Consider the following 25,933-nt stretch of genomic DNA (forward strand, 5'->3'; position numbering starts at 1 on the left):
ATATATGTATGTACAGTGCTATGAAAAAGTATTTGCCCCCTTTCTAATTTTCTTAACTTTTGCATATTTGTGATACTGAATGTTATCAGATCTTCAACCAAAACCTAATATTAGATAAAGGGAACATAAGTGAACAAATAACACAACAATTACATATTTATTTCATAAACTAAGTTATGCAACACCCAATTCCCCTGTGTGAAAAAGTAATTGCCCCCTTACACTCAATAACTGGTTGTGCCACCTTTAGCTGCAATGACTCCAACCAAATGCTTCCTGTAGTTGTTGATCAGTCTCTCACGTCGCTGTGGAGGAATTTTGGCCCACTCTTCCATGCAGAACTGCTTTAACTCAGTGACGTGTGGGTTTTCAAGCATGAACTGCTCGTTTCAAGTCCTGCCACAACATCTCAATTGGGATTAGGTCTGGACTTTGACTAGGCCATTCCAAAACTTCTAATTTGTTGCTTTTTAGCAATTTTCATGTAGACTTGATTGTGTGTTTTGGATCATTGTCTTTGGGGATGCTTTGCTGCCTCAGGACCTGGACGACTTGCCTTAATAGAAGGAACCGTGAATTCTGCTCTGTATCAGAGAATTCTACAGGAGAATGTCAGACCATCCGTCTGTGAGCTGAAGCTGAAGCACAGCTGGGTCATGCAGCAAGACAATGATCCAAAACACACAATCAAGTCTACATGAAAATTGCTAAAAAGCAACAAATTGGAAGTTTTGGAATGGCCTAGTCAAAGTCCAGACCTAATCCCAATTGAGATGTTGTGGCAGGACTTGAAACGAGCAGTTCATGCTTGAAAACCCACACGTCACTGAGTTAAAGCAGTTCTGCATGGAAGAGTGGGCCAAAATTCCTCCACAGCGACGTGAGAGACTGATCAACAACTACAGGAAGCATTTGGTTGGAGTCATTGCAGCTAAAGGTGGCACAACCAGTTATTGAGTGTAAGGGGGCAATTACTTTCTCACACAGGGGAATTGGGTGTTGCATAACTTTGTTTATGAAATAAATATGTAATTGTTGTGTTATTTGTTCACTTATGTTCCCTTTATCTAATATTAGGTTTTGGTTGAAGATCTGATAACATGCAGTATTATTATTATTATTATTATCACAAATATGCAAAAGTAGAGAAAATTAGAAAGGGGGCAAATACTTTTTAATAGCACTGTATGTATATATATGTATGTATATATATATATATATATATATATATATATATATATATATATATATGTATGTGTGTGTGTGTGTGTGTGTATATATACAGTGGGGGAAAAAAGTATTTAGTCAGCCACCAATTGTGCAAGTTCTCCCACTTAAAAAGATGAGAGAGGCCTGTAATTTTCATCATAGGTACACGTCAACTATGACAGACAAAATGAGAAAAAAAATCCAGAAAATCACATTGTAGGGTTTTTTATGATTTTATTTTCAAATTATGGTGGAAAATAAGTATTTGGTCACCTACAAACAAGCAAGATTTCTGGCTCTCACAGACCTGTAACTTCTTCTTTAAGAGGCTCCTCTGTCCTCCACTCGTTACCTGTATTAATGGCACCTGTTTGAACTTGTTATCAGTATAAAAGACACCTGTCCACAACCTCAAACAGTCACACTCCAAACTCCACTATGGCCAAGACCAAAGAGCTGTCAAAGGACACCAGAAACAAAATTGTAGACCTGCACCAGGCTGGGAAGACTGAATCTGCAATAGGTAAGCAGCTTGGTTTGAAATCAACTGTGGGAGCAATTATTAGGAAATGGAAGACATACTGATAATCTCCCTCGATCTGGGGCTCCACGCAAGATCTCACCACGTGGGGTCAAAATGATCACAAGAACGGTGAGCAAAAATCCCAGAACCACACGGGGGGACCTAGTGAATGACCTGCAGAGAGCTGGGACCAAAGTAACAAAGCCTACCATCAGTAACACACTACGCCGCCAGGGACTCAAATCCTGCAGTGCCAGACGTGTCCCCCTCCTTAAGCCAATACATGTCCAGGCCCGTCTGAAGTTTTCTAGAGTGCATTTGGATGATCCAGAAGAGGATTGGGAGAATGTCATATGGTCAGATGAAACCAAAATAGAACTTTTTGGTAAAAACTCAACTCGTCGTGTTTGGAGGACAAAGAATGCTGAGTTGCATCCAAAGAACACCATACCTACTGTGAAGCATGGGGGTGGAAACATCATGCTTTGGGGCTGTTTTTCTGCAAAGGTACCAGGACGACTGATCCGTGTAAAGGAAATAATTAATGGGGCCATGTATCGTGAGATTTTGAGTGAAAACCTCCTTCCATCAGCAAGGGCATTGAAGATGAAACGTGGCTGGGTCTTTCAGCATGACAATGATCCCAAACACACCGCCCGGGCAACGAAGGAGTGGCTTCGTAAGAAGCATTTCAAGGTCCTGGAGTGGCCTAGCCAGTCTCCAGATCTCAACCCCATAGAAAATCTTTGGAGGGAGTTGAAAGTCCGTGTTGCCCAGCGACAGCCCCAAAACATCACTGCTCTAGAGGAGATCTGCATGGAGGAATGGGCCAAAATACCAGCAACAGTGTGTGAAAACCTTGTGAAGACTTACAGAAAACGTTTGACCCGTGTCATTGCCAACAAAGGGTATATAACAAAGTATTGAGAAACTTTTGTTATTGACCAAATACTTATTTTCCACCATAATTTGCAAATAAATTCATAAAAAATCCTACAATGTGATTTTCTGGAGAAAGAAAATCTCATTTTGTCTGTCATAGTTGACGTGTATTACAGGCCTCTCTCATCTTTTTAAGTGGGAGAACTTGCACAATTGGTGGCTGACTAAATAATTTTTTTCCCCACTGTATATATATATATATATGTATGTGTATATATATATATGTATGTGTATATATATATATGTATGTGTATATATATATATATGTGTATGTGTATATATATATATATATGTATATGTATGTATGTATGTATGTATGTATGCATGTATGTATGTGTGTATATGTATATGTGTGTATATATGTATGTGTATGTATATATATATGTGTATGTGTATATATATATATGAATGTGTATATATATATATATGTATGTGTATGTATGACAGCATCCATGTTGGCTTTGTAATCATTACTTTTTTTGCAGATTGAATGTGCGGTATTGAAAAAATGTATCTATGTAATTGTATTGTATGTCTAATGTATGGCAAATTCGTTTGTTTGTTTTTAAGTGAAGAATGTATTTATTTTTTGCCAGTTCATTTCTCAACAAGAAATGAAGCGCATTTTCAGAACTGCTTAACGGGCAATCAATATGATCTAACTGAACGATATGACAGAAGCTGTAATCGCTTTTGCTAATTGACCTTTGTATAAAAAATTGCAGACTCAAATTACAGGGCTAATTCCATTGGTTTAAACCTAAATACTGGCTTCAGGAAAAAGCACTTGTCATGTAGGAATGACCTCATCACTCATTCTCCCACTCCTTTCTTTATTTGACTACATTTGCTAGCTAATATATAAGTATTACTTGACGAGGGCCCTGTTTGCAAACTGTTCAAATGCTTCATTCCTTCCTTTCCTCATTGGAGTAATCACAGATCTAGCATGATTGGATAGGTTAAAGCAAGCATCTCACTTCATAGCTTTCCCAATTCCAGACATGTCAAATCAGTCATTACTTAAAGGAAGGGAGGAAGGAAGGATGCATGAAAGTATTCAAACAGGGCTTTGGAGAGAGCGCTCTGCAGTTTCCCCATTCCCCCTAGTCATCCCCAAATTGGGACTACTGCGTTCTGTTGGGGCTAATTGTTCAGGGGCCATTTAACGTAATGCTGCACCCCCTGAGGTTTCTTATATTCACATTTAAGACTGAGCTGTGACCGGGACACTTCCAATGCCCAGTAAGAACAAGCCATTCGCCTCTCAAAAACACCTTCCAGGGTATTTTTGCTGTTGAGTGTCCATGAAAACCACCTCTAGATTAGAACCACCCCTAGTCCCTACATGCTTGAATTTATCCTAGGTCGTGTTAATTAGGCACGCAACAAAAACGTTTTTTTAACATTTTGCAACAGAACAAGAAAAGTATACTTTTTCTTATTGGACAAAACCAGGTTTCTATCGTTGTTTTACGTTTGGTGCCTATGTAACGGAGTTAAGACTGTATTGTAAACTCACTCCACAGCTATCTTAAAATGTCGCCAATGGAGCTATCCAATTGGTACCTTTTTGTATAGCTCAAATGGTTCACACGTTGTCAAGCGGGCGGTCACGTGTGTTGGCTAGGTAGAGGACACTGGTTCAAGAGTAGTCAGAGGCAAGTTCAGGGAGGCAGCGCTATATTCTAAGCTAGCACACTGACGCCGGTTACACCTAATGAACACGACCCAGTGCGTTCAGATCTATAACACTGAAGGGGTAGGGGGCTAGTGGATGGAACGTGGGGGCACTTGATTACCGGGGTGGGTGATGGGTTAGAATGCAGGTCGGGGACCAAATGTGGCACTTGCCACAAAAGCATGTGCACAACGCTCACAATACGCTAGGAACACACATTTGTTTGAATGGATATATTAATGGATAGTACATTAATAAAAGCTTTTGCTTTTGTTTTGATGGCCAATCATCAGAATGTACAGATTTGTTTATGAACTACATAAAAGTGATAGAAAAAGTTCACATGTACATGTTGTCTTATTGTGTGAGCTGTGCCTCCTGCTCTCATTTAATCAAGGAACACTTCATCATATGTTACCTCTCTCTGAATGAGTTTGACTCCTCTATGAACATGTTTCAGTATTCACACAGACCAGAAGGCTGGGAAGCCAGCTAAAATGTTTTCCAGGGAAGACAGAAAATAAAGTGAATACAGCAAAGTATTTTTGCAACACACACACACACACAGAGAGAGACAGTGTAGATAAAGAGGCCATAATGAACTCCTATCCTGGAGTCGCTTGCCGGTTATTTACCTTGTGAGGTCACTGGCTTAGGTACGACAGAGACAGGTAAATCCTGTCCCTCTTGCTATCATAAATTGAATGCACCAATTTGTAAGTCGCTCTGGATAAGAGCGTCTGCTAAATGATGTGAATGTAAATGTAAATGAGTTCAAGAGGACTCATATTTATGTTACAGTTGATTAAAACGTTATACTTTATATAATTAGCCCAAACAAAGTATTAAACTAATCTATTTCTAAAGTAGGAAGACTCTAAATTGGAAGTCTTGATGTAGTGTTCCTGTTATCCTTTAGTCATATGAGCCTAGGTATCCAATTGGCCAGGTCAAATATTGTTACGTTACAGCCTTCCTGCCAGGGCCGGTTCCAGGCATGAGTGACATAAGGGGTTGCTTAGGGCCCCCGACAGCTAGGGGGCCCCTGACCAAAAATACATAAATACAGTACCAGTCAAAAGTTTGGACACAGCTACTCATTCAAGGGTTTTTCTTTATTTTAACATTTTTTTTTACATTGAAGAATAATAGTGAAGACATCAAAACTATGAAAAAACACATGGGATCATGTAGTAACCAAAAAAGTGATAAACAAATCAAAATATATTTTATATTTGAGATTCTTCAAAGTAGCCACCCTTTGTCTTGATGACAGCTTTGCACACTCTTGGCATTCTCTCAACCAGCTTCATGAGGTAGTCACCTGGAATGCATTTCAATTAACATTTGTGCCTTCTTAAAAGTTAATTTGTGGAATTTCTTAATGTGTTTGAGCCAATCTGTTGTGTTGTGACAAGGTAGGGGGGTATACAGATGATAGCCCTATTCGGTAAAAGACCAAGTCCACATTATGGCAAGAACAGCTCAAATAAGCAAAGAGAAACGACAGTCCATCATTACTTTAAGACATGAAGGTCAGTCAATACGGAACATTTCAAGAACTTTGAACGTTTCTTCATGTGAGAGGTGATTTGAAGGATTAGTGGCTAGAAGGCCGGTGATGACGAACGCCGAAGCCTGCCCGAACAAGGAGAGGAGGCAGCTTCGGAGGAAGTCGTGATCAACACCCGGTACGAAGACCGGGGCCTCACTGCGGTGGCGGTCAGCGTTGGCCTTCTGACGACGCATGGCGCGTTGGAGGTGGACGTGAGCAGCGTCCCATGTCTCCTCTGCGCGCCGAAACCAGTCATCCACCGCAGGAGCCTCGGTCTGGCTCTGGTGCCACGGTGCCAGTACCGGTTGGTAACCTAAAACACATTGGAATGGCGTTAGGTTAGTGGAGGAGTGACGGAGAGAGTTCTGGGCATATTCGTCCCATGGCAAGAACACTGACCACTCCCCCGGCCGGTCCTGGCAGTAGGACAGCAGGAACCTACCCACATCCTGATTTACCCATTCCACCTGCCCATTAGACTCGGGGTGGAAGCCAGAGGTCAGGCTGACCGAGACCCCCAGATGTTCCATGAACGCCTTCCAGACCTTGGATGTGAACTGGGGACCCCGGTCAGACACTATATCCTCTGGTACCCCGTAGTGCCAGAAGACGTGTGTAAACAGGGCCTCCGCAGTCTGCAGGGCCGTGGGGAGACTGGGCAGAGGAAGGAGGCGGCAGGCTTTAGAAAAGCGATCCACAACGACCAGGATGTTGGTGTTACCTTGAGAGAGGGGAAGATCGGTAAGGAAATCAATACTCAGGTGAGACCATGGTCGTTGTGGAACTGGTAAAGGCTGTAACTTACCCGCTGGGAGGTGCCTAGGTGCCTTACTCTGGGCGCACACCGAGCAGGAGGAGACATACACCCTCACGTCCTTATCCAAGGTAGCCCACCAGTACTTTCCGGTCAGGCAGCGCACTGTACGACCGATACCTGGGTGACCAGAGGAGGGTGACGTGTGTGCCCAGTAGATCAGACGGTCATGGATAAGAGCAGGCATGTACTGCAGCCCAGCTGGACACTGAGGTGGAGATGGCTCTGTGCGTAACGCCTGCTCTATATCCGCGTCCATCGCCCATACTACCGGCGCCACAATGTAGGAGGCCGGGAGTATGGGGGTGTTGTCTCTGGGCCTCTCCTCTGTGTCGTACAGCCGTGACAATGCGTCTGCCTTCACGTTCTTTGTTCCCAGGATGTATGATAGAGTGAAATCAAACCGGGTGAAGAATAGGGCCCACCTGGCCTGGCGAGGATTCAGCCTCCTCGCTGCCTGGATGTACTCCAGGTTACGGTGGTGCGTCCAGACGAGGAAAGGGTGTTTCGCCCCTTCGAGCCAGTGCCTCCACACGGTCAGGGCTCGGACAACAGCCAACAGCTCCCGATCACCAACGTCGTAGTTCTGCTCCGCCGGGCTGAGTTTCTTGGAGAAGAAGTCACAGGGGCAGAGCTTGGGTGGCGTGCCCGAGCGTTGAGATAGGACAGCGCCTATCCCTAGCTCGGACGCATCCACCTCCACTACGAACGGTAGTGATGGATCAGGGTGGGCCAGTACTGGGGCTGAGTTGAACAGACCTCTCAGGTTACTGAAGGCCCTGTCAGCCTCAGCAGACCAGCGGAGCCGGGACGGCCCACCCTTCAACAGAGATGTAATGGGAGCTGCAACCTTGCCAAAGCCCGGGATAAACCTCCGATATTCGTTGGCAAAGCCAATAAAGCGCTGCACCTCCTTTACCGTGGTTGGAGTCGGCCTATTACGCACAGCTGAAACGCGATCTCCACACCTGAGGTGGTAATGCGGTATCCGAGGAAGGAGACGGACTGCTGGAAAAACAGACACTTTTCTGCCTTTGCATAAAGGTCATTTTCCAACAGTGGGCTAGCACTTTGCGATCCAGGGACACATGCTCAGCGCACGTAATGGAATACACCAGAATGTCATCGATGTAGACCACTACATCGCAACCAACCATGTCCCGAAACACCTCATTCACAAAGGACTGGAAGACGGATGGAGCATTCATCAAATCACCAGGTATTCATAATGCCCCGTGGTTGTGCTGAATGCTGTCTTCCACTCATCCCCCTCTCGGATACGCACCAGGTTGTACGCACTCCGGAGATATAATTTGGTGAAGAAGCGTGCCCCATGCATTGACTCGATCACTGAAGGAATGAGGGGTGAGGATAACTAAATCGGATAAGTTCATTAGAGTTACCAGCCTCAGAAATTGCAGCTCAAATAAATGCTTCACAGTGTTCAAGTAACAGACACATCTCAACATCAACTGTTCAGAGGAGACTGTGTGAATTACATTTACATTTTAGTCATTTAGCAGATGCTCTTATCCAGAGCGACGTACAGTTAGTGAGTGCATACATTATAATTATTATTATTTATTTTTTTGTCTTTTTGTCTTTTTATTTTATTTTTCATACTGGCCCCCCGTGGGAATCGAACCCACAACCCTGCCGTTGCAAACACCATGCTCTACCAACTGAGCTACATCCCTGCCGGCCATTTCCTCCCCTACCCTGGGCCAATTGTGCACCGCCGCATGGGTCTCCCGGTCGCGGCCGGCTACGACAGAGCCTGAATTCGAACCAGGATTTCTAGTGGCACAGCTAGCACTGCGATGCAGTGCCTTAGACCACTGCGCCACTCGGGATGAATCAGGCCTTCATGGTCGAATTGCTGCAAAGAAACCACTACTAAAGGACACCAATAAGAAGAAGAGACCTGCTTGGGCCAAGAAACACGAGCAATGGACATTAGATCGGTGGAAATGTGTCATTTGGTCTGGAGTCCAAATAGGCGATTTTTGGTTCCACCCGCCGTGTCTTTGTGAGACGCGGTGTGGGTGAACGGATGATCTCTGCATGTGTATTTCCCACCGTAAAGCATGTAGGAGGAGGTGTTATGGTGTGGGGGTGCTTTGCTGGTGACACTGTCTGTGATTTATTTAGAATTCAAGGCACACTTAACCAGCATGGCTACCACAGCATTCTACAGCGATACGCCATCCCATCTGGTTTAGGCTTAGTGGGACTATCATTTGTTTTTTAACAGGACAATGACCCAACACACCTCCAGGCTGTGTAAGGGCTATTTTACCAAGAAGGAGATTGATTGAGTGCTGCATCAGATGACCTGGCCTCCACAATCCCCCGACCTCAACCCACTTGAGATGGTTTGGGATGAGTCGGACCGCAGAGTGAAGGATAAGCAACCAACAAGTGCTCAGCATTTGTGGGAACTCCTTCAAGAGTGTTGGAAAAACATTCCTCATGAAGCTGGTAGAGAGAATGCCAAGAGTGTGCAAAGCTGTTATCAAGGCAAAGGGTGGCTATTTGATGAATCTCAAATATAAAATATATTTTGATTTGTTTAACCCTTTTTGTTTACTACATGATTCCATATGTGTTATTTCATAGTTTTGATGTCTTCACTATTATTCTACAATGTAAAAAGTAGTAAAAATAAAGAAAAACCCTTGAATGAGTAGGTGTGTTCAAACTTTTGACTGGCAGTGTATATATATGGAATTGCACCTTCAACAGGGGAGCCGCTAAAATATTTTGCTGCAAGGTGGGGGCCCCCCTAAGCAAGGTTTGGTTGGGGGGCCCCCCACCTTATTGCAAAATATTTTAGGGGCTCCCCTGTTGACGCTGCAATTCTACACATTTTGCCATGGGGCGTAAAGAAAATGTGGCAGTTTTAAAGCATGTTTTCTGCATTTCTACAAAATGTTCCATGGGGCAGAGAGAAACATCTTGCAGTTTTACAGCAAATTTCCTGCAATTCTAGCCCTAAACCTCGCTTAGGGCCCCCAAAAGGCTAGAGCCGGCCCTGCTTTTTGCACTATCCTTGTAAGTAACTATATTAGTCAGGGATCTACTGTAGGCGAGCCTTTCCCCGCCCCCGTGGAGATGTGTCCTCCTACCGCCATGGATAAAGTTCAGGATGTGACCAAGTGCCATGAAACATACGCGCACTGCCAGTCCAATGTTCACCAACAGCTTGTAGCTGTTACCTGTAGGTTACAATTTCTACTGCGACAACTGGGAAGGAGACAATTCCGGAACTTCAGACAGAAAGATCAAACGAGAAAACGAAAATAACAATTTATTTGCTATGCGCATTCCGACTGGGAGGAACTAATTGGACAGACAGGTTGGCCTTTGATTTGGACTCCCGTGTCTGCTGCTCCATCGTCTCCAGTGCTGTAAGTGCAAACAGAGGGGGCATTGGACAGTGACTGCGTCAATGATGGCTGGATGTTGTATGTCGGCGGAGGAGAAGGAGAATCAGAGAATCAATCAGGAGATTGAAAGGCAGCTGCGGCGGGACAAGAAAGACTCTCGCAGGGAACTCAAACTGCTGCTATTAGGTGAGAGCTGTCACATCTGTCAATAGGTGCATACTGCTTAGTGCATAGCCACGGCTGTAGCCAGGGTCCAATACATTTTAAGAAAGTTGAAGCTCATTTACTTAATTTCTATACAATTTAAAAACGTTATAAAAATGCTATTTGGAGAACAGCAAAAACAAGCAAAAATGAGCCCAGCTATTATCAATCACATTGGTTGCTGCAGCATCATTCACCTCAGTCGATCTACAAACACATAGCCTATTAGCTATAGCTGCTACACATGAACTCACATGAACTCAGCACCGGGATTAAAAACTATAATTGAATATGTACAGAGCAGAAAGTATTTTATTAACAAAATGGTAAACAAATAGGTTTGCTTTACATAATATATTTTTTATTGTTGCAGTTTTATAGCAGATTTCCTGCAATTCTACACATTTTGCCGTGGGGTGGGGAGACATTTTTGCAGTTGTAAAGCACGTTTTCTGCAATTCTACACATTGTGCCATGATTTATGACAGAGGGGTCCCCTGGAGGTCAGGGCCCCTGAGTACGTGCCCTGCCTGCCCAGTTGGTAATTCGGCCATGATAACTACAAGTTTAGATAGCTGGTTTAGTTAGACTAAATAGACTAATTTACCTTAAAATTGTTTTACTGACATGGGTTAATTGAGTGACTGTCAGTGAGTGAGATATAACAACAGGAAAACTGCTGATGCACAACCAAGTTTAGAAATTGGCTACTAGGCAAAGCGTGGACCACACCTGGCCATAGGTGTCAAGTCAGGTGAGGAAAGGATCAGTAAGCTAGGCTATCACAGTGATGTAGACATGCTAATAAATTCAGATAATTGTTAGACTATAACACATTTAATATTTTAAGTAATAGGCCTATAATGTGTCCATGCTGTGCAAACATAGGAGCGCATTTGTTTTTTAATCTCCTTTTAATTTCATTTCCTTCACCCTCCCTCTCCGGATGTGGTTGTGGTGCGCTCTGGCACCGTTCAGAGCTTGGCACAGTTGTTCCACATTGTTCCATAATGTCAGCACTGTACAACTTCTCAACATAGCCTAGGCACTTGCACTTTTTTCTAGGCTATTAGCATAACTGTAAAAAAAAATATTACCAAGGCTTACTAAACAGTTTTGCTGCTCAGATGGAAGGCGCGTTTGCACCTAGCCCAATCATAGACGGTAATGTTAAACATATACCATCTATTAACGAACCTGTCTGCCGTCCGGGGCAAATGCACCGACGCTGCCCAGAAGCTCTGTCTAAATGTCAATACACCTCACTTGCAATACGGTTTTGGAAACATTTGGAACTGAACTTTCATATCGACGAGAAATAATAAAAAAAAAACTACATTTTTAATTACTACACACCTTTAAAGGGTTAGGGTTCCGACATGGCCATACACTCCTTAACAGTACATTCTTGGGCTACCTTGCACCCAGTCGAGAGAGGTGAATGAAATTGTATTGTTGAAAAAATGTGATGACTTCACTGTCATTGTCAACAAATAGAATAGCCTACTAACTAATACTAACTAACTGCGAAGCTTTCAATTATGAAATGTTGGTGGCTTGCCTTGGGGCGTTGGCCACCGATGTGTTTGTAGACGCAGATAGCTGGTGTACCACGGTTATTCTCTCTTGCAAAGTCATGCAAATACAGCCGTGTGTATCATATCAGTTTTGCCTGATCAATGCTCCTGGAAAGTGTGCTCTAAACACACACACAAATAAAATAAAATAAAATAAAATTTTATTGGCCACATGCGCCAAATACAACAGGTGCAGACATTACAGTGAAATGCTTACTTACAGCCCTTAACCAACAGTGCATTTATTTTTAATAAAAAAGTAAAAATAAAACAACAACAAAAAAAGTGTTGAGAAAAAAAGAGCAGAAGTAAAATAAAATAACAGTAGGGAGGCTATATATACAGGGGGGTACCGGTGCAGAGTCAATGTGCGGGGGCACCGGCTAGTTGAGGTAGTTGAAGTGGCTAGTTCGAAAAAAGAAGGGCTTGTAACGCACATTCGCATATAAAACAACATTTATTGAAATGTCATAAACACTGGATATCTTATGTTTCTAATAGACCTTCACCTGTTAAACACCACACAACTGTTATAAAATATCTTATATTAAGAATACATCAGAATGTATCATAGACATGTCTACAACTTGAATATCTTGGTTTGCCATATAGCAGACAAACATAGGCCTAGTTGTGCTATAAGGAAAGACCTTATACGGTGCTCTTCTGTCCAGTGTGTGTGTGTGAGAGGCAGTGAAGTGTGTGAGCCACTACATGTCCCTGACGGTATCATTAGACCAGTGACTGGCCACAGTAAAACTCATGGGAGAGATTCAGCACATGATGAAAAGGTCGATACTGCAGGGTTTCTGGTCCAGACCTACATATGATCACCATGTGTATTGTGTAACACTTTGAACTATTGTTTGTTAGTATTGGTGAACAGATAGCATCAGTCATCACCGCAGGCAAGGTAACTTACTTTTCATGTGAGTGTGGTTCAACGAACCACCTCTGTTTTACACCAGCGTCAATGATGTCAGCATCTGCCTCCTCGTGCTTCAGTAAGAGATTATACAGATTCTGCAGCAGGGCTTTGTGTAGGCTACTGTCCTCACACCTTAGCTCCCACAAATGAGGAAGTTGAGGTGTATGTTCCTGTGGTCAGGGTGGCAGGCTAGGTGGTTATGGTTAAAGCTAATGCCAGTAATGCCCACAGCTGAATGCTCCTCTGAGTGGGGGAGGGGCCAGCTGGGCAGACAGACAGACGGACAGGGAAGCGGACTGGTGGTGGTAACCACAGTGGTACTGCTCGTATGGTAATAACCCTATTTCACTATTACATCACCGTGTAAACCAAGGGTGCACAACATACGGCCCTGCGCTCCAGATGAGGCCTGAAATCCAATTCAATCCGCCATGGTCGTCTTAGTAAGAAAATAATAGGCTGAATCTCTTTTAGAATGGTTTTGGTTTTGGTTAAAACAAACTACTAAAAGTTTAACTTAAACCAGATAGAAACTGTAGAAATGATAATTTACCTTTGTATATATTTTCAAAATAATTCATCATTCTTTGAGCCTGACGTCAACTTTTTTACAAAATGACATATTGGTTTCCTTACCCTGTAAGCAGCCTATGGACAAGGTAGGACAGAAATCCATGCTTTGGTTTAGTTTCCCTGGCACGGGTTCCAAATGCTAACGTTTTAGCATTTGTGGCACAAATTCCATTCAAGTCATGGTACCGATATTAGCATGTTCAAATCATCTATAAGTGACTTTGTTGAGCTTCACAATCAAATGTAGATACTTTCAGATGATTTGAACTATCATGCAAACACACAGGCAACTTTTAAAATTGCATTGTAAAGTTACAGAATAGATGTCCCAAATTCTACACATATCTGAGAGGATTGGACAGGTGTAAGCAATAAAACAACATTTCTAGTAGCCTATTAGAGGGCAAGTTGGAGCTACTATCATATCGCTTAAACCTATCACATCCTCTCAGATCTCGGCAAGTCTAGGGGGTAGGGGTTAGGAGTTGTTTCTGGACAGTGCCCTTAAATCTCCGGCCTGCTTCTCCAAACATTGCAATGAACTCTTAACTTTTGACCATTGTCTCTGTGTTGAGACTGCCTGGCAGATGGAATCATATTCAGCACCATGCCTTCAAATGCTATATTAGAGGTTCAGTCAGAGAAAATGTTACAGTGATGTGCTCAAACATACAGTGCATTCGGAAAGTATTCAGACCCCTTTACTTTTTCCACATTTTGTTACATCACAGCCTTATTCTAAAATTGATTAAATTGTTTGTTTTCCCCCCTCATGAATCTACACACAATACCCCATAATGACAAAGCAAAAACAGGTTTTTAGAAATGTTTGCAAAAAAAATGGAAATATGATTTTTACATAAGTATTCAGACCCTTTACTCAGTACTTTGTTGAAGAATCTTTGGCAGCGATTACAGCCGCAAGTCTTCTTGGGTATGGCGCTACAAGCTTGGCACATCTGTATTTGGGGAGTTTCTCCCATTCTTCTCTGCAGATCCTCTCAAGCTCTGTCAGATTGGATGGGGAGCGTTGCTGCACAGCTATTTTCAGGTCTCTCCAGAGATGTTAGATCGGGTTCAAGTCCGGGCTCTGGCTGGGCCACTTATGGACATTCAGAGACTTGTCCCGAAGCCACTCCTGCGTTGTCTTGGCTGGGTGCTTAGGGTCGTTGTCCTGTTGGAAGGTGAACTTTTGCCCCAGTCTGAGGTCCTGAGCGCTCTGGAGCAGGTTTTCATCAAAGATCTCTCTGTACTTTGCGCCGTTCCTCTTTCCCTCGATCCTGACTGGTCTCCCAGTCCCTGCCGCTGAAAAATATCCCCACAGCATGATGCTGCCACCACCATGCTTCACCGTAGGGATGGTGCCAGGTTTCCTCCAGACGTGACGCTTGGCATTCAGGCCAAAGAGTTCAATCTTGGTTTCATCAGACCAGAGAATCTTGTTTCTCATGGTCTGAGAGTCCTTTAGGTGCCTTTTGGCAAACTCAAAACGGGCTGTCATGTGCCTTTTACTGAGGAGTGGCTTCCGTCTGGCCACTCTATCATAAAGGCCTGATTGGTGGAGTGCTGCAGAGATGGTTGTCTTTCTGGAAGGTTCTCCCATCTCCACAGAGGAACTCTGGAGATGACCAAGGCCCTTCTCCCCCGATTACTCAGTTTGGCCGGGCGGCCAGCTCTAGGAAGAGTCTTGGTGGTTCCAAACGTCTTCCATTTAAGAATGATGGAGGCCACTGTGTTCTTGGGGACCTTCAATGCTGCAGAAATGTATTGGTACCCTTCCCCAGATCTGTGCCTCGACACAATCCAGTCTCGGAGCTCTTCAGACGACAATTCCTTCGACCTCATGGCTTGGTTTTGCTCTGACATGCACTGTCAACTGTGGGACCTTATATAGGCAGGTGTGTGCCTTTCCAAATAATGTCCAACAATTGAATTTACCACAGGTGGACTCCAATCAAGTTGTAGAAACATCTCAAGGATGATCAATGAAAACAGGATGCACCTGAGCTCAATTTTGAGTCTCATAGCAAAGGGTCTGAATACTTATGTAAATAAGGTATTTGTTTTATTTTTAATACATTTGCTAAAATTTCTTAACCTGTTTTTGCTTTGTCATTATGTGGTATTTTGTGTAGATTGATGAGGAAAACAATTAATTTAATCCATTTTAGAATGAAGCTGTAACGTAACAAAATGTGGAAAAAGGGAAGGGGTCTGAATACTTTCCGACATATTTGTTTAACCAGCTAGTGTGTGAGGACGTGGTGTTCTTGCAGTAGGAGTCGGAGAGGAATGCTAGCAGCGAGAGTGTGTGATGGTGTCTGCAGAGAGGAGCTGAGAGAGCCGATAAACATGTCCAAACAACCACAGACAGAACCTCTGACAGTCTACAGAGCATCACCCTCCCTCACCCTCACACCACACACACTTCTCTTTGCCCAACAGATTGGCCATTAGTAACACACATGCACACACACAAATGTAGGGTCTTATGCAGCCTTTTTTCCCCCCTGACGACTCATTCTGAATTTTATTCCGCTGCTTTATCAATCACTCCATAAGAAAGGCTAGTGGGTGTGGCGTTTGGCTAGAGTGACGGGGATGGGTAGTCAGCCCTTTTTAACTGCAGGTCCAACAATGTTAGTTTTTCTTTAAATACAATGATCAGTTTTAACACACTTTGCCCTTTAGTGATGCTGGGTGACCTATGGGTGGGTAGCCAAATAATTACGAACTTTATCTTCCTGGTGTTTATTATTTAGACAGAAGATCAGGAATCATTGAGACTGAACGGTTTCCAGAGTATAATTCATCATCAACAATCATCTACTGTATATTGTTGAAGGCAATGGCCAATAGAAATGGTCAAATCAAGGGTTTTCTGCATGGATGGGATGCTGTATGTTCCAGTGTCGGTCAGTACCGTTTCAGATGAGGGAGGACACATTTCTTTTCATGAGTATGGCTTTATTTCTATTACAGCATACTGTATGACTGTCATTCATATTCCATTCACCCAGCTCAATGTAACAGCGTTAGGTTTAGGCTACTACATGATACTAGAATGTTCTCTATACCCATCATAAGGTTGCTACAACCTAGCCTATGAATGAAAGTTTACAACGTAGGTGCACACAGGTCGAGAGACAAATCTGATGTGACAGACAGTGACATTCAATACCACCTTGCACACTCTTGCCTGCAATTAGCTGATAGTGGGTGTAATCATTAGTCCAACAGTTGCAAACGAGAGTTTCTATTGGACAAATTCAGTTATGTTTATCCCCATTTTGTTCTGTTTGCTTCTGTTTAAGAAACGTTTTTCAACAGAATCGGTGGAATGAATACACCCCTGATCACGCGTAAACACAGTTCACAGTTTCATAGCAGCTACGTTGTATTCCTTCTCGCATCTACGTTATGCGCTCTCCTCCTTTCACCTCTTCCCTTCACTTGTGGACTTCAATGCACAACACATCAGCTGTATGTGACTAGCCGAAAAAACCTTTCCAAGCCAAACGGCTACACACAGTCTACATCGTTGTCACCATATTAGCTAAAGTAACGTCATAGTCAGCATAGCTAATAGAACTAATGTAGGCTAAACTAGCTAGATGCATTTGCTAGCTAAGTAAGAGAAACTGAAAGTGAAAACAATTACGAAATCTCTCTATTTCTCTCTTGCTTCTCCTTCATTTAGGAAGAAATTAATTTGTTCAAAACTATTCAACTATTTTCTTTCTCTCTCTTTGAGTCAACTACTCACCACATTTTATGCACTGCACCGCTAGCTAGCTGTAGCTTATGCTTTCAGTACTAGATTAATTATCTGATCCTTTGATTGGGTGGACAACATGTCAGTTCATGCTGCAAGAGCTCTGATAGGTTGGAGGATGTCCTCCGGAAGTTGTCATAATTACTGTGTAAGTATATGGAAGGGGGTGAGAACCAAGAGCCTCCTAGGTTTTTTTAAAAGTCAATGTACTCAGAGGAGGACGGAAGCTAGCTGTCCTCCGGCTACACCATGGTGCTACCCTACAGAGTGCTGTTGAGGCTACTGTAGACTTAGTGAAATAGTGTGTTTTAACAAATTATTTGGTATAGTTTTATCTCAAAATTAGAACTTTTTAAAAATGTTTTTAAATGTTACTTTTTAAGAAATTCCCTGAGGAGGATGGTCCTCCCCTTCCTCCTCTGAGGAGCCTCCACTGGAATGTACACCGAGCAAAAATATAAATGCAACATGCAACAATTTCTAAGATATTACTGAGTTACAGGAAATCAGTCAATTGAAATAAATTAATTAGGCCCTACTGGTAAAGAGTCACTTTAACTCTACCTACATGTACATATTACCGCAATTACCTCGATTAACCGGTGCCCCCGCACATTATTCTGTACCGGTACCACCTGTATATAGCCTCCCTACCACTATTTAATTTTACTGCTGGTCTTTAATTATTTGCTATTTTTTATTTGTTACTTATGTATTTTTTTTTCTTCTTAAAACTGCGTTGTTGGTTAAGGGCTTGTAAGTAAGCATTTCACTGTAAGGTCTACACCTGTTGTATTCGGCGCATGTGGCAAATAAAATTTGATTTGTTCTATGTATTTCACATGACTGGGAATACAGACATGCATCTGTTGGTCACAGGTAGGTTGTGGATCAGAAAACCAGTCAGTATCTGGTGAGACCACCATTTGCCTCATGCAGCACGACACATCTTCTTTACATAAAGGTTGATCAGGCTGTTGATTGTGGCCTGTGGAATGTTGCCCCACTCCTCTTCAATGACTGTGCGAAGTTGCTGGATATTGGCGGGAACTGGAACACACTGTCGTACACGTCGATCCAGAGGATCCCAAACATGCTCAATGGGTGACATGTCTGGTGAGTATGCAGGCCATGGAAGAACTGGGACATTTTTCAGCTTCCAGGAATTGTATACAGATCCTTGCGACATGGGGCTGTGCATTATCATGCTAAAACATGAGGTGATGGTGGCGGATGAATGGCACGACAATGGGCCTCAGGATCTCATCATGGTATCTCTGTGCATTCAAATTACCATCGATAAAATGCAATTGTGTTCGTTGTCCGTAGCTTATGCCTGCCCATACCATAACCCCACCGCCACCATGGGGCACTCCGTTCACAACGTTGACATCAGCCAACTGCTCGCACACACGACGCCATCCCTGTCTGCCATCTGCCCGGTACAGTTGAAACCGGGATTAATCTGTGAAGAGCACACTTCTCCAGCGTGCCAGTGGCCATTGAAGATGAGCATTTGACCAGTGAAGTCTGTTACGATGCCAAACTGCAGTCAGGTCAAGACTCTGGTGAGGACGACGAGCACGCAGATGAGCTTTCCTGAGATGGTTTCTTCGGTTGTGCAAACCCACAGTTTTATCAGCTGTCCGGGTGGCTGGTCTCGATGTGGAGGTCCTGGGCTGGCGTGGTTACACGTGGTCTGCGGTTGTGAGGCCGGTTGGATGTACTGCCAAATTCTTTAAAATGACGTTGGAGGCGGCTTATGGTAGAGAAATGAACATTACATTCTCTGGCAACAGCTCTGGTGGACATGCCTGCAGTCACCATGCCAATTGCACGCTCCCTCGAAACTTGAGACATCTGTGGAATTTTGTTGTGTGACAAAACTGTACATTTTAGAGTGGTCTTTTATTGTCCCCAGCACAAGGTGCACCTGTGTAATGATCATGCTGTTTAATCAGCTTCTTGATATGCCACACCTGTCAGGTGGATGGATTATTTTGACAAAGGAGAAATGCTCACTAACAGGAATGTAAACAAATGTGTGCACAAATCAGCTCATGAAACATGGGACCAAGACTTTACATGTTACATTTATATTTTGTTCAGTATAAGTGTAGGAGAGGGTGGGTAACTGTCATGAGGGGAACTAGGGGAGTTTTCAGGACGGGGAGAGCAAGGACAAGAAAACCCCCCGAACAGAAATCTATAATAAAAACAAATTGAAATCATAAAGTTCTTTGTGGGCGGTGTCTGAAAGAATGTATGGGTCTGAAAGAATGCATAATTACTGTAAGCATCAAATGCTAGGTGTATAGGCCTATAGCTAAATCATATTCTATTCTCTGTGTGAAGGTCCTAATGGATGGAATTAAGTTGGTATATTACAACAAATTAATATAACTCATTGTATTAATTTGGAAAACTGCCGTAACATTCTAATCTCAATGGCAAAAGGATGGATCAACCCTCTCCAGTAGTGTTTAAAAGATAATTAAATTGAACATTTATATTGTATCTCTATGGTTTAATAGGTCATGAGGGTGCAAATACCAGCTCCCCCTCTGACTGCTTTGGACAGTTGTACATGCTTTGATTGGTCAACTTAATATTCACAAGTGCCTGTGACTTCTTTGATTGGTCATGGTCAGGCACAAGTCCCTGCCCATTATGTCTGATTGATGGATGGATGTGGTGGCTTATTGAGGACATGTTTTCATGTTGTTCTCATTAGAATATTGACAGGCTAATTTTTGAAAGTCAAATTCATTCAAATTTGTCAAAGCCTATGTACAGATGTCTGCAAATACAGTTTCCTTAGCAACAACTTACTTATTTGGTTTTAGTCTCAACTCTCACACATACAAACACACTGTACGATTAACTCGAAGAAGCATTTTTGAAGTCCACTTCCATTGTCCTCCAAGAGTAGCTTAATGTTTGGCTGGAAGGAGGGATTGTGTTTGAGTGAGGTGCATTGGATTCACAAGAAACTAAAGACAGAGGAGACCCAGCAGCAGTGAACTTGTGTTCTGAATCTGTTGGTGTCTGGTGTGTGTTGGCAGCATTTATTCCTATGCTGACATGTTTTAATCCTGAGGGGCTCCAGGAACTGTGACTAAATGGTGTCCAGGAATGAGCCCATCTTTGACTTCCTCTCAGAAACAACGCTAAACAGTTTACAGAACGAGAGAAGACTGTTACCCAGCTGGCCCCCTCTTTAAACAGCACACTTCTCAAGAGCAGCTTCTCTCCTCTCCCCATCCCCCTTTCTCTCCTCTCTTTCCTTTCCTCCTCTCTTTTTCACCTCTGCCTATCCAGGTGAATTCCTCTAAGCTAACAATCCGGTGTCACTTCCGTCCATTTCTCAACTACTTCAAGAGAGGGAGAGCGGGTCTGTGAGTGTCTTCACATAATATATTTTTTATCAACATCACTAATCTATTCATCAATGAATCTGTCAATCATTTAAGGCCTCGGAGTGGTTCACACAATTTGTGTTGCCTGACTCGTTTGATAATATGTGTGTGTGTGTGTGTGTGTCAGAGCTGTGATTGGGGGATGAGGCTCAACCTAATCCTGCTATAGTGCTGATATAATGTGTCCAGATTAATATTTTCAGAGACACAGAAACAAAAACACAGCTGGGAGTGAAGGCTGCCGTGCCTCTGGAGCACTACTGCTGGGATACATAAAAAGGACAGGCCCTAAGGTCTACTTGTCAAACAAACACTCATTGTTCTTACAGTAGCAGGGTGGATGGATGGTTTTTCAGTGTGGGTCTTGTTAGTTTACATCCTGGTGTGGTTGTTCGTGACAGAGTGAACCATGGGTGATTCATAGAGCAGTGGAGGTGGGGTTATACTGTCACAGACTCTGCTTCTCCATCTGCTGGACACTCATTGCTCTCCTGGCTCTCTCCTCTTCCCTGGGCCCTACTCATTCCCTCTGCCACAGTAGTAGCATTTATTGGCAACTCACAGTCATAAACTGAAGACCACATTAAGTGTTACCCTGTGACTTCAGCAGACCTGGAATTCTTACATATTTTGTAGACTTTGAGACAGTTATGATGAATGAATAAGAAAGGGAGACAGGCCATTGGGAAGGGGGGACACAGATCAAACCCCTGTCTCCGGTGGGGAGAGGTATACACTATCTAGAGCTGGGAGTGTTTCTGCTAGACCACGGGCTCTGCACTGCTCTAGTGCAGGTCCTGCTGGATAATGAGATAGAGTACTTTGGCTTTTGATATCATTGACAGGGGACATTGTTGATGGAGAAAGATGGCGCTGGAAGTGGTTGCGTCACCACACGTCTTCTCATTAAGGAGCATGTTGTTGTTGGTGGACCAGATGCTGAGCGTATTTAGTTGCCTCTGCATTGATGATGGCTGCTGCAGATTCCTTGTTTCAAGTCACTGACATATTTCCACACAGGGTTTGCAGCCTCTTGTGCAGGGCAAAGAGTAGGGCTGGGCCAAATAGAGTGCCTTGGGGAACACCACATGTAAGGGGCTGTATTGTGATCAACCCTGTCTCTTTCCTCCCTCCGCTCTGTCAGGTACTGGAGAGAGTGGGAAGAGCACCTTCATTAAACAGATGAGAATCATCCATGGCGCCGGCTACTCAGAGGAGGACAAGCGCGGCTTCACCAAGCTGGTGTACCAGAACATCTTCACTGCCATGCAGTCCATGATCCGCGCCATGGAGACCCTCAACATCCCCTTCTCTGAGGCCCAGAATAAGGCAAGAATCCCAGCAACATTACACTTCAGCCCTACCTCAGCACTGGCTGATCACGGAGCCAAGGACTTTCGTTTTCCTTTGTGAAGTGTTTTAAAGCATTTTCCGTTGCGTGCCCTATGGAACACACCCCAACCATGTTGTTGTTTGCTCCCTCCCTCCCAGGGCTATGGCAGCATGTTGATTGAGGTGGAGGTGGACATGGTGAATGATCTGGAGAGAGGCCATGTGGACGCCATCAGGAGCCTGTGGATGGACAGTGGAGTGCAGGAGTGCTACGACCGCCGCAGGGAGTACCAGCTATCTGACTCCGCCAAATAGTGAGTAGACTTAAGTCATAGGGCCAGGAGTTTTTCTTGAACTGGTCATGATCAGGATAAACCACAGGTCAGGTAACTAGGCCTTAGACAAAGACGACATATCTATTGACAAAAAGTAATGACACTATAACGTAAGACTGCAAAGCCGTAAAATGTTATTTTGCTAATGCAAAGTCCCTGAGCCAAGCAGTTGCTTCCAGTCCTGCTGGGTTGAGGGTTAGGCCTCCACTGAGCCTCCACTGAGTTTGTGGATTGGACAGACTTCAAGAATATAGTGCATGGTTTGCTCCACCCCACAGGCACATAGGGGGCTTGCTTTTATGCCCTATTTGTGGAAGTTGGCGAGGCACGGGCCATGGCCAGTCTTTAACCTATTGAAGGTGGACCACTAGTGATGAGGTGCTTATTTGTCAGGTCCAGTGACTCCCATTCTTGTGTCCAGGTGAGATTTGTGTTGAATTCATCAGTGGGTGGGTCTTTACAAATTGGCACGTCAGGTGTGGGGCATTGCAGACTATTTAAATAATTTTGTCTGTAGTTTCGAGTCTCCAGATGTGTGTGTGTGGGGGGGGGGGGGTGATGTTTGCCAGGACAGGGAGCCAGGGAAGCGGGTGGATCGTAGTGTGCCAGTAATGATACGCATAGTGGCGTTTAGCTGTGTCGACTGTGTGTGTGTGTGTGTGTGTGACAACCTTGACCAGACAGGTGCACAGTATGCCCTAGAAGAGATCAATATTCACACTGGAATGTGAATATGCTGCCAACATGGCCTGTTTAATTACATGGACAATATTTGAACTAACTGGGTTTTCATCAGCATATACCAATGTAAAGTGTTTCTGTTGTTATTTTCTCTGGGTGAGCACACATTATTCCCTTCAACTTTTTCTTCATGGGTTTTCAGTTATCTGAGTGACCTGGACAGGATCGCAGAGCCCTCCTACCTGCCCACCCAGCAGGACATCCTGAGGGTCCGAGTACCCACAACGGGCATCATCGAGTACCCCTTCGACATGGAAAACGTCATCTTCAGGTGAGGGACACTTTGGTTCTGCCAATGATGTACCTTCTCCAATCTCCACTGAGCGCAAGTCCTATGTAAGAGAAACACTATAGACCCATTTCCTGTCCGCGTCATGAAAAGTTTGGTGCGCGGTTCCAAATCAGAAAGGGGTTTGTTTACATGAGTGGATACAGAATCCTCCGACTTCAAATGCAGCTTGTGCAAGGAAGATTGATAACCTAGCAAGTTAGCAAGCCAGCTAGGCAAGGTAGAAATATCACAAATAGAGCTAGATGAAGCCAGAAGAATAATGTAATTGTTGAACATAGCTATAGCAATCAGTCTTGTGCAGTTTCATGGTCATCACTCATTCACTGTTAAGTTTAGCAAGATCCCGACATCAGTGTTAGCTATCCTGCTACAGAGCTTTTTGTTGTGAGGATGCGCGCGGATCACTCGAACGAGACGTTTGCTTGTAAACCAAAAATGTCTATTGGTATGCAATAAGCAGCGCACCTAACATTGGCTTGTTGTGATAGGATGGTGGACGTGGGGGGTCAGAGGTCAGAGAGGAGAAAGTGGATCCACTGCTTTGAGAACGTCACATCCATCATCTTCTTGGTGGCGCTTAGTGAGTACGACCAGGTGCTGGCTGAGTGTGACAACGAGGTGAGCTCCCGTCAGTCAGAGCAGTCACTGGACCTTTTACTGATACACTTGCAGGCCGCATTTGTTGAGCTAACAAGCTGTTGTGTAAAATTGATTAGTAAAATAAGCTATTAAGTCAAATGTATCACACATTAAAATGTATAAGTTAGATGTATCTCACAAATTAGATGAGAATGGGCTATCATATCCACTTACTGTACGTGCGTTCACTTCCCCTAGAACCGTATGGAAGAGAGCAAAGCCCTCTTCAAGACCATCATCACATACCCCTGGTTCCAGCGATCTTCTGTCATCCTTTTCCTCAACAAAACTGACATCCTAGAGGAGAAGATCACACACTCCCACCTTGTCAACTACTTCCCAGAATACATCGGTAAACTCTAGTAGTGTTTGTGTTGCATTCAATATGTGAGTGTAGGAGGTTGTGTGTGTGTGTGTGTGACCGCTATTCTTGTGTTTAGTAAGTGAACACATTACTTTACATACACGCACTCACACGTGACCAACCTGGTATCAAGCCCATGCTGCCATATGACTCAAGAACACATTAGCCCACTGAGCTAAAGCCTAGGCATTCATTCTTGAAGCTCACACATTTTCAGGTCTCAGGCAAGGTTACTCATCACGAGTGTAGTTCCCATAACAACCTCCGCTAGGCACACACGCCATAACTAAAGCTCTTGTTTCCAGGGCCACAGAATGACCCTAAAGCAGCCAGGGAGTTCATCCTGAAGATGTACCAGGAGCAGAACCCAGACAGAGAGAAGACTGTCTACTCCCACTTCACCTGTGCCACGGACACAGAGAACATCCGCTTCGTCTTTGTTGCTGTTAAAGACACCATCCTCAGACACAACCTGAAGGAGTTCAACCTGGTTTAGAGGAGAGCTAGGGCTCCTGCAGGTTTAGGAGACATCTAGACTGGTCCGAGATGATGTGCTTCAGCCAACTCCTCTGACTATCGTTGACATGAGTTGGTTAAAGCACATACAGATCTGGGATCTGGCTAGGAGACTTTGAGAGTAGATGTAGAGGGTTAGGTTGGAAGGTCAGATTGATGTGCTAGAAGAATATTTCTCTGACTGCCAGATTTATAGTGCTGCTTTTCTGTCCAAGGTGCTTTTTAGGTTAAGCATCTATACCAAGAGAAAAGCTCCTCTACATAACTTTTCAAAAAAAAGAATGAAAATTCTACTCATTTGTATAGTGACCGGGATGCCAAAGTTACGTTTTTTTAAGTAAAATATATTTTTATTGTATGGTCGTCGTACCAAAACAAATGTTTTTTCTTTGAAATGGACGACTTAAATTTATTTATCTTGTGGAGTTAGTACAGAGGAAGGAGTTAAAGTATAGCACCTTTTGATTTATTTAAAAATAACCTTTGTAAAACTATGATCTATCTAGCAATTATGTACAACACTCCTCATGATATCTTTCCTTAGTGAGCAGTAGTGTGATAGTGATGAGTGCAAGTGAAATTGAGTTCTTGTCCAAGTCTTTTACTTGTTGTTTAAATGTGAGCAACACTTGGCCGTAAAAATGCAATTTGTTTTCATACAGATACTGTATTTATATACTCCACCTTATATCTAAACAGTGAAGACATGCATATTTTAGCCAAGTAATCAGTCTAAAGTGCCTTGTTTGAGAGAGGAATAACAGAATAATTCCAGTGAACTATAGGGACATTTACCTGAGACCTTCATTTAGGAGCAAATCCTTACTTCCACTTGATTCAAATTTTCAGTTGGTGTCAATGGGAAACTAAGTGAAAATTCAACTTGAAGTGGGAGTTAGGATTCACCCCTAAGTGCATAAATATGAATACGTATTCCAAACAACCGATTTCTGGTCATGAAAGAATTCTCCATTCATAGATTGTGACTGTTTACTTATTCAATATGTGCATCAAGTAATTTCTACATTGTTTCTTTAAAAAATAATTAAGATATGTTACATTTCAATAAATTGTTAGTAGTCAAATGTACAATTTCTATTGGTGCGTCTCAGTTAAAAAAATGTC

At 43.4% G+C, this 25,933-nt stretch overlaps 1 protein-coding gene across 1 annotated transcript; it reads left to right on the plus strand.

Moving 5' to 3' along the window:
• The first annotated feature begins 9,922 nt into the window (after positions 1-9,922).
• On the plus strand, positions 9,923-25,890 carry LOC311144982 (guanine nucleotide-binding protein subunit alpha-14-like). The gene is made up of 7 exons (XM_084181180.1): positions 9,923-10,299; positions 21,734-21,918; positions 22,081-22,235; positions 23,140-23,268; positions 23,778-23,907; positions 24,127-24,280; positions 24,598-25,890. Exons 1-7 carry the CDS (start codon positions 10,176-10,178, stop codon positions 24,786-24,788), a joined length of 1,068 nt encoding a protein of 355 aa, XP_084037306.1. The 5' UTR covers positions 9,923-10,175; the 3' UTR covers positions 24,789-25,890.
• Positions 25,891-25,933: the final 43 nt, after the last annotated feature.

The sequence above is a fragment of the Coregonus lavaretus genome (assembly GCF_964263955.1).
Source record: "Coregonus lavaretus genome assembly, chromosome: 17".
NCBI classification, from domain to species: domain Eukaryota; kingdom Metazoa; phylum Chordata; class Actinopteri; order Salmoniformes; family Salmonidae; genus Coregonus; species Coregonus lavaretus.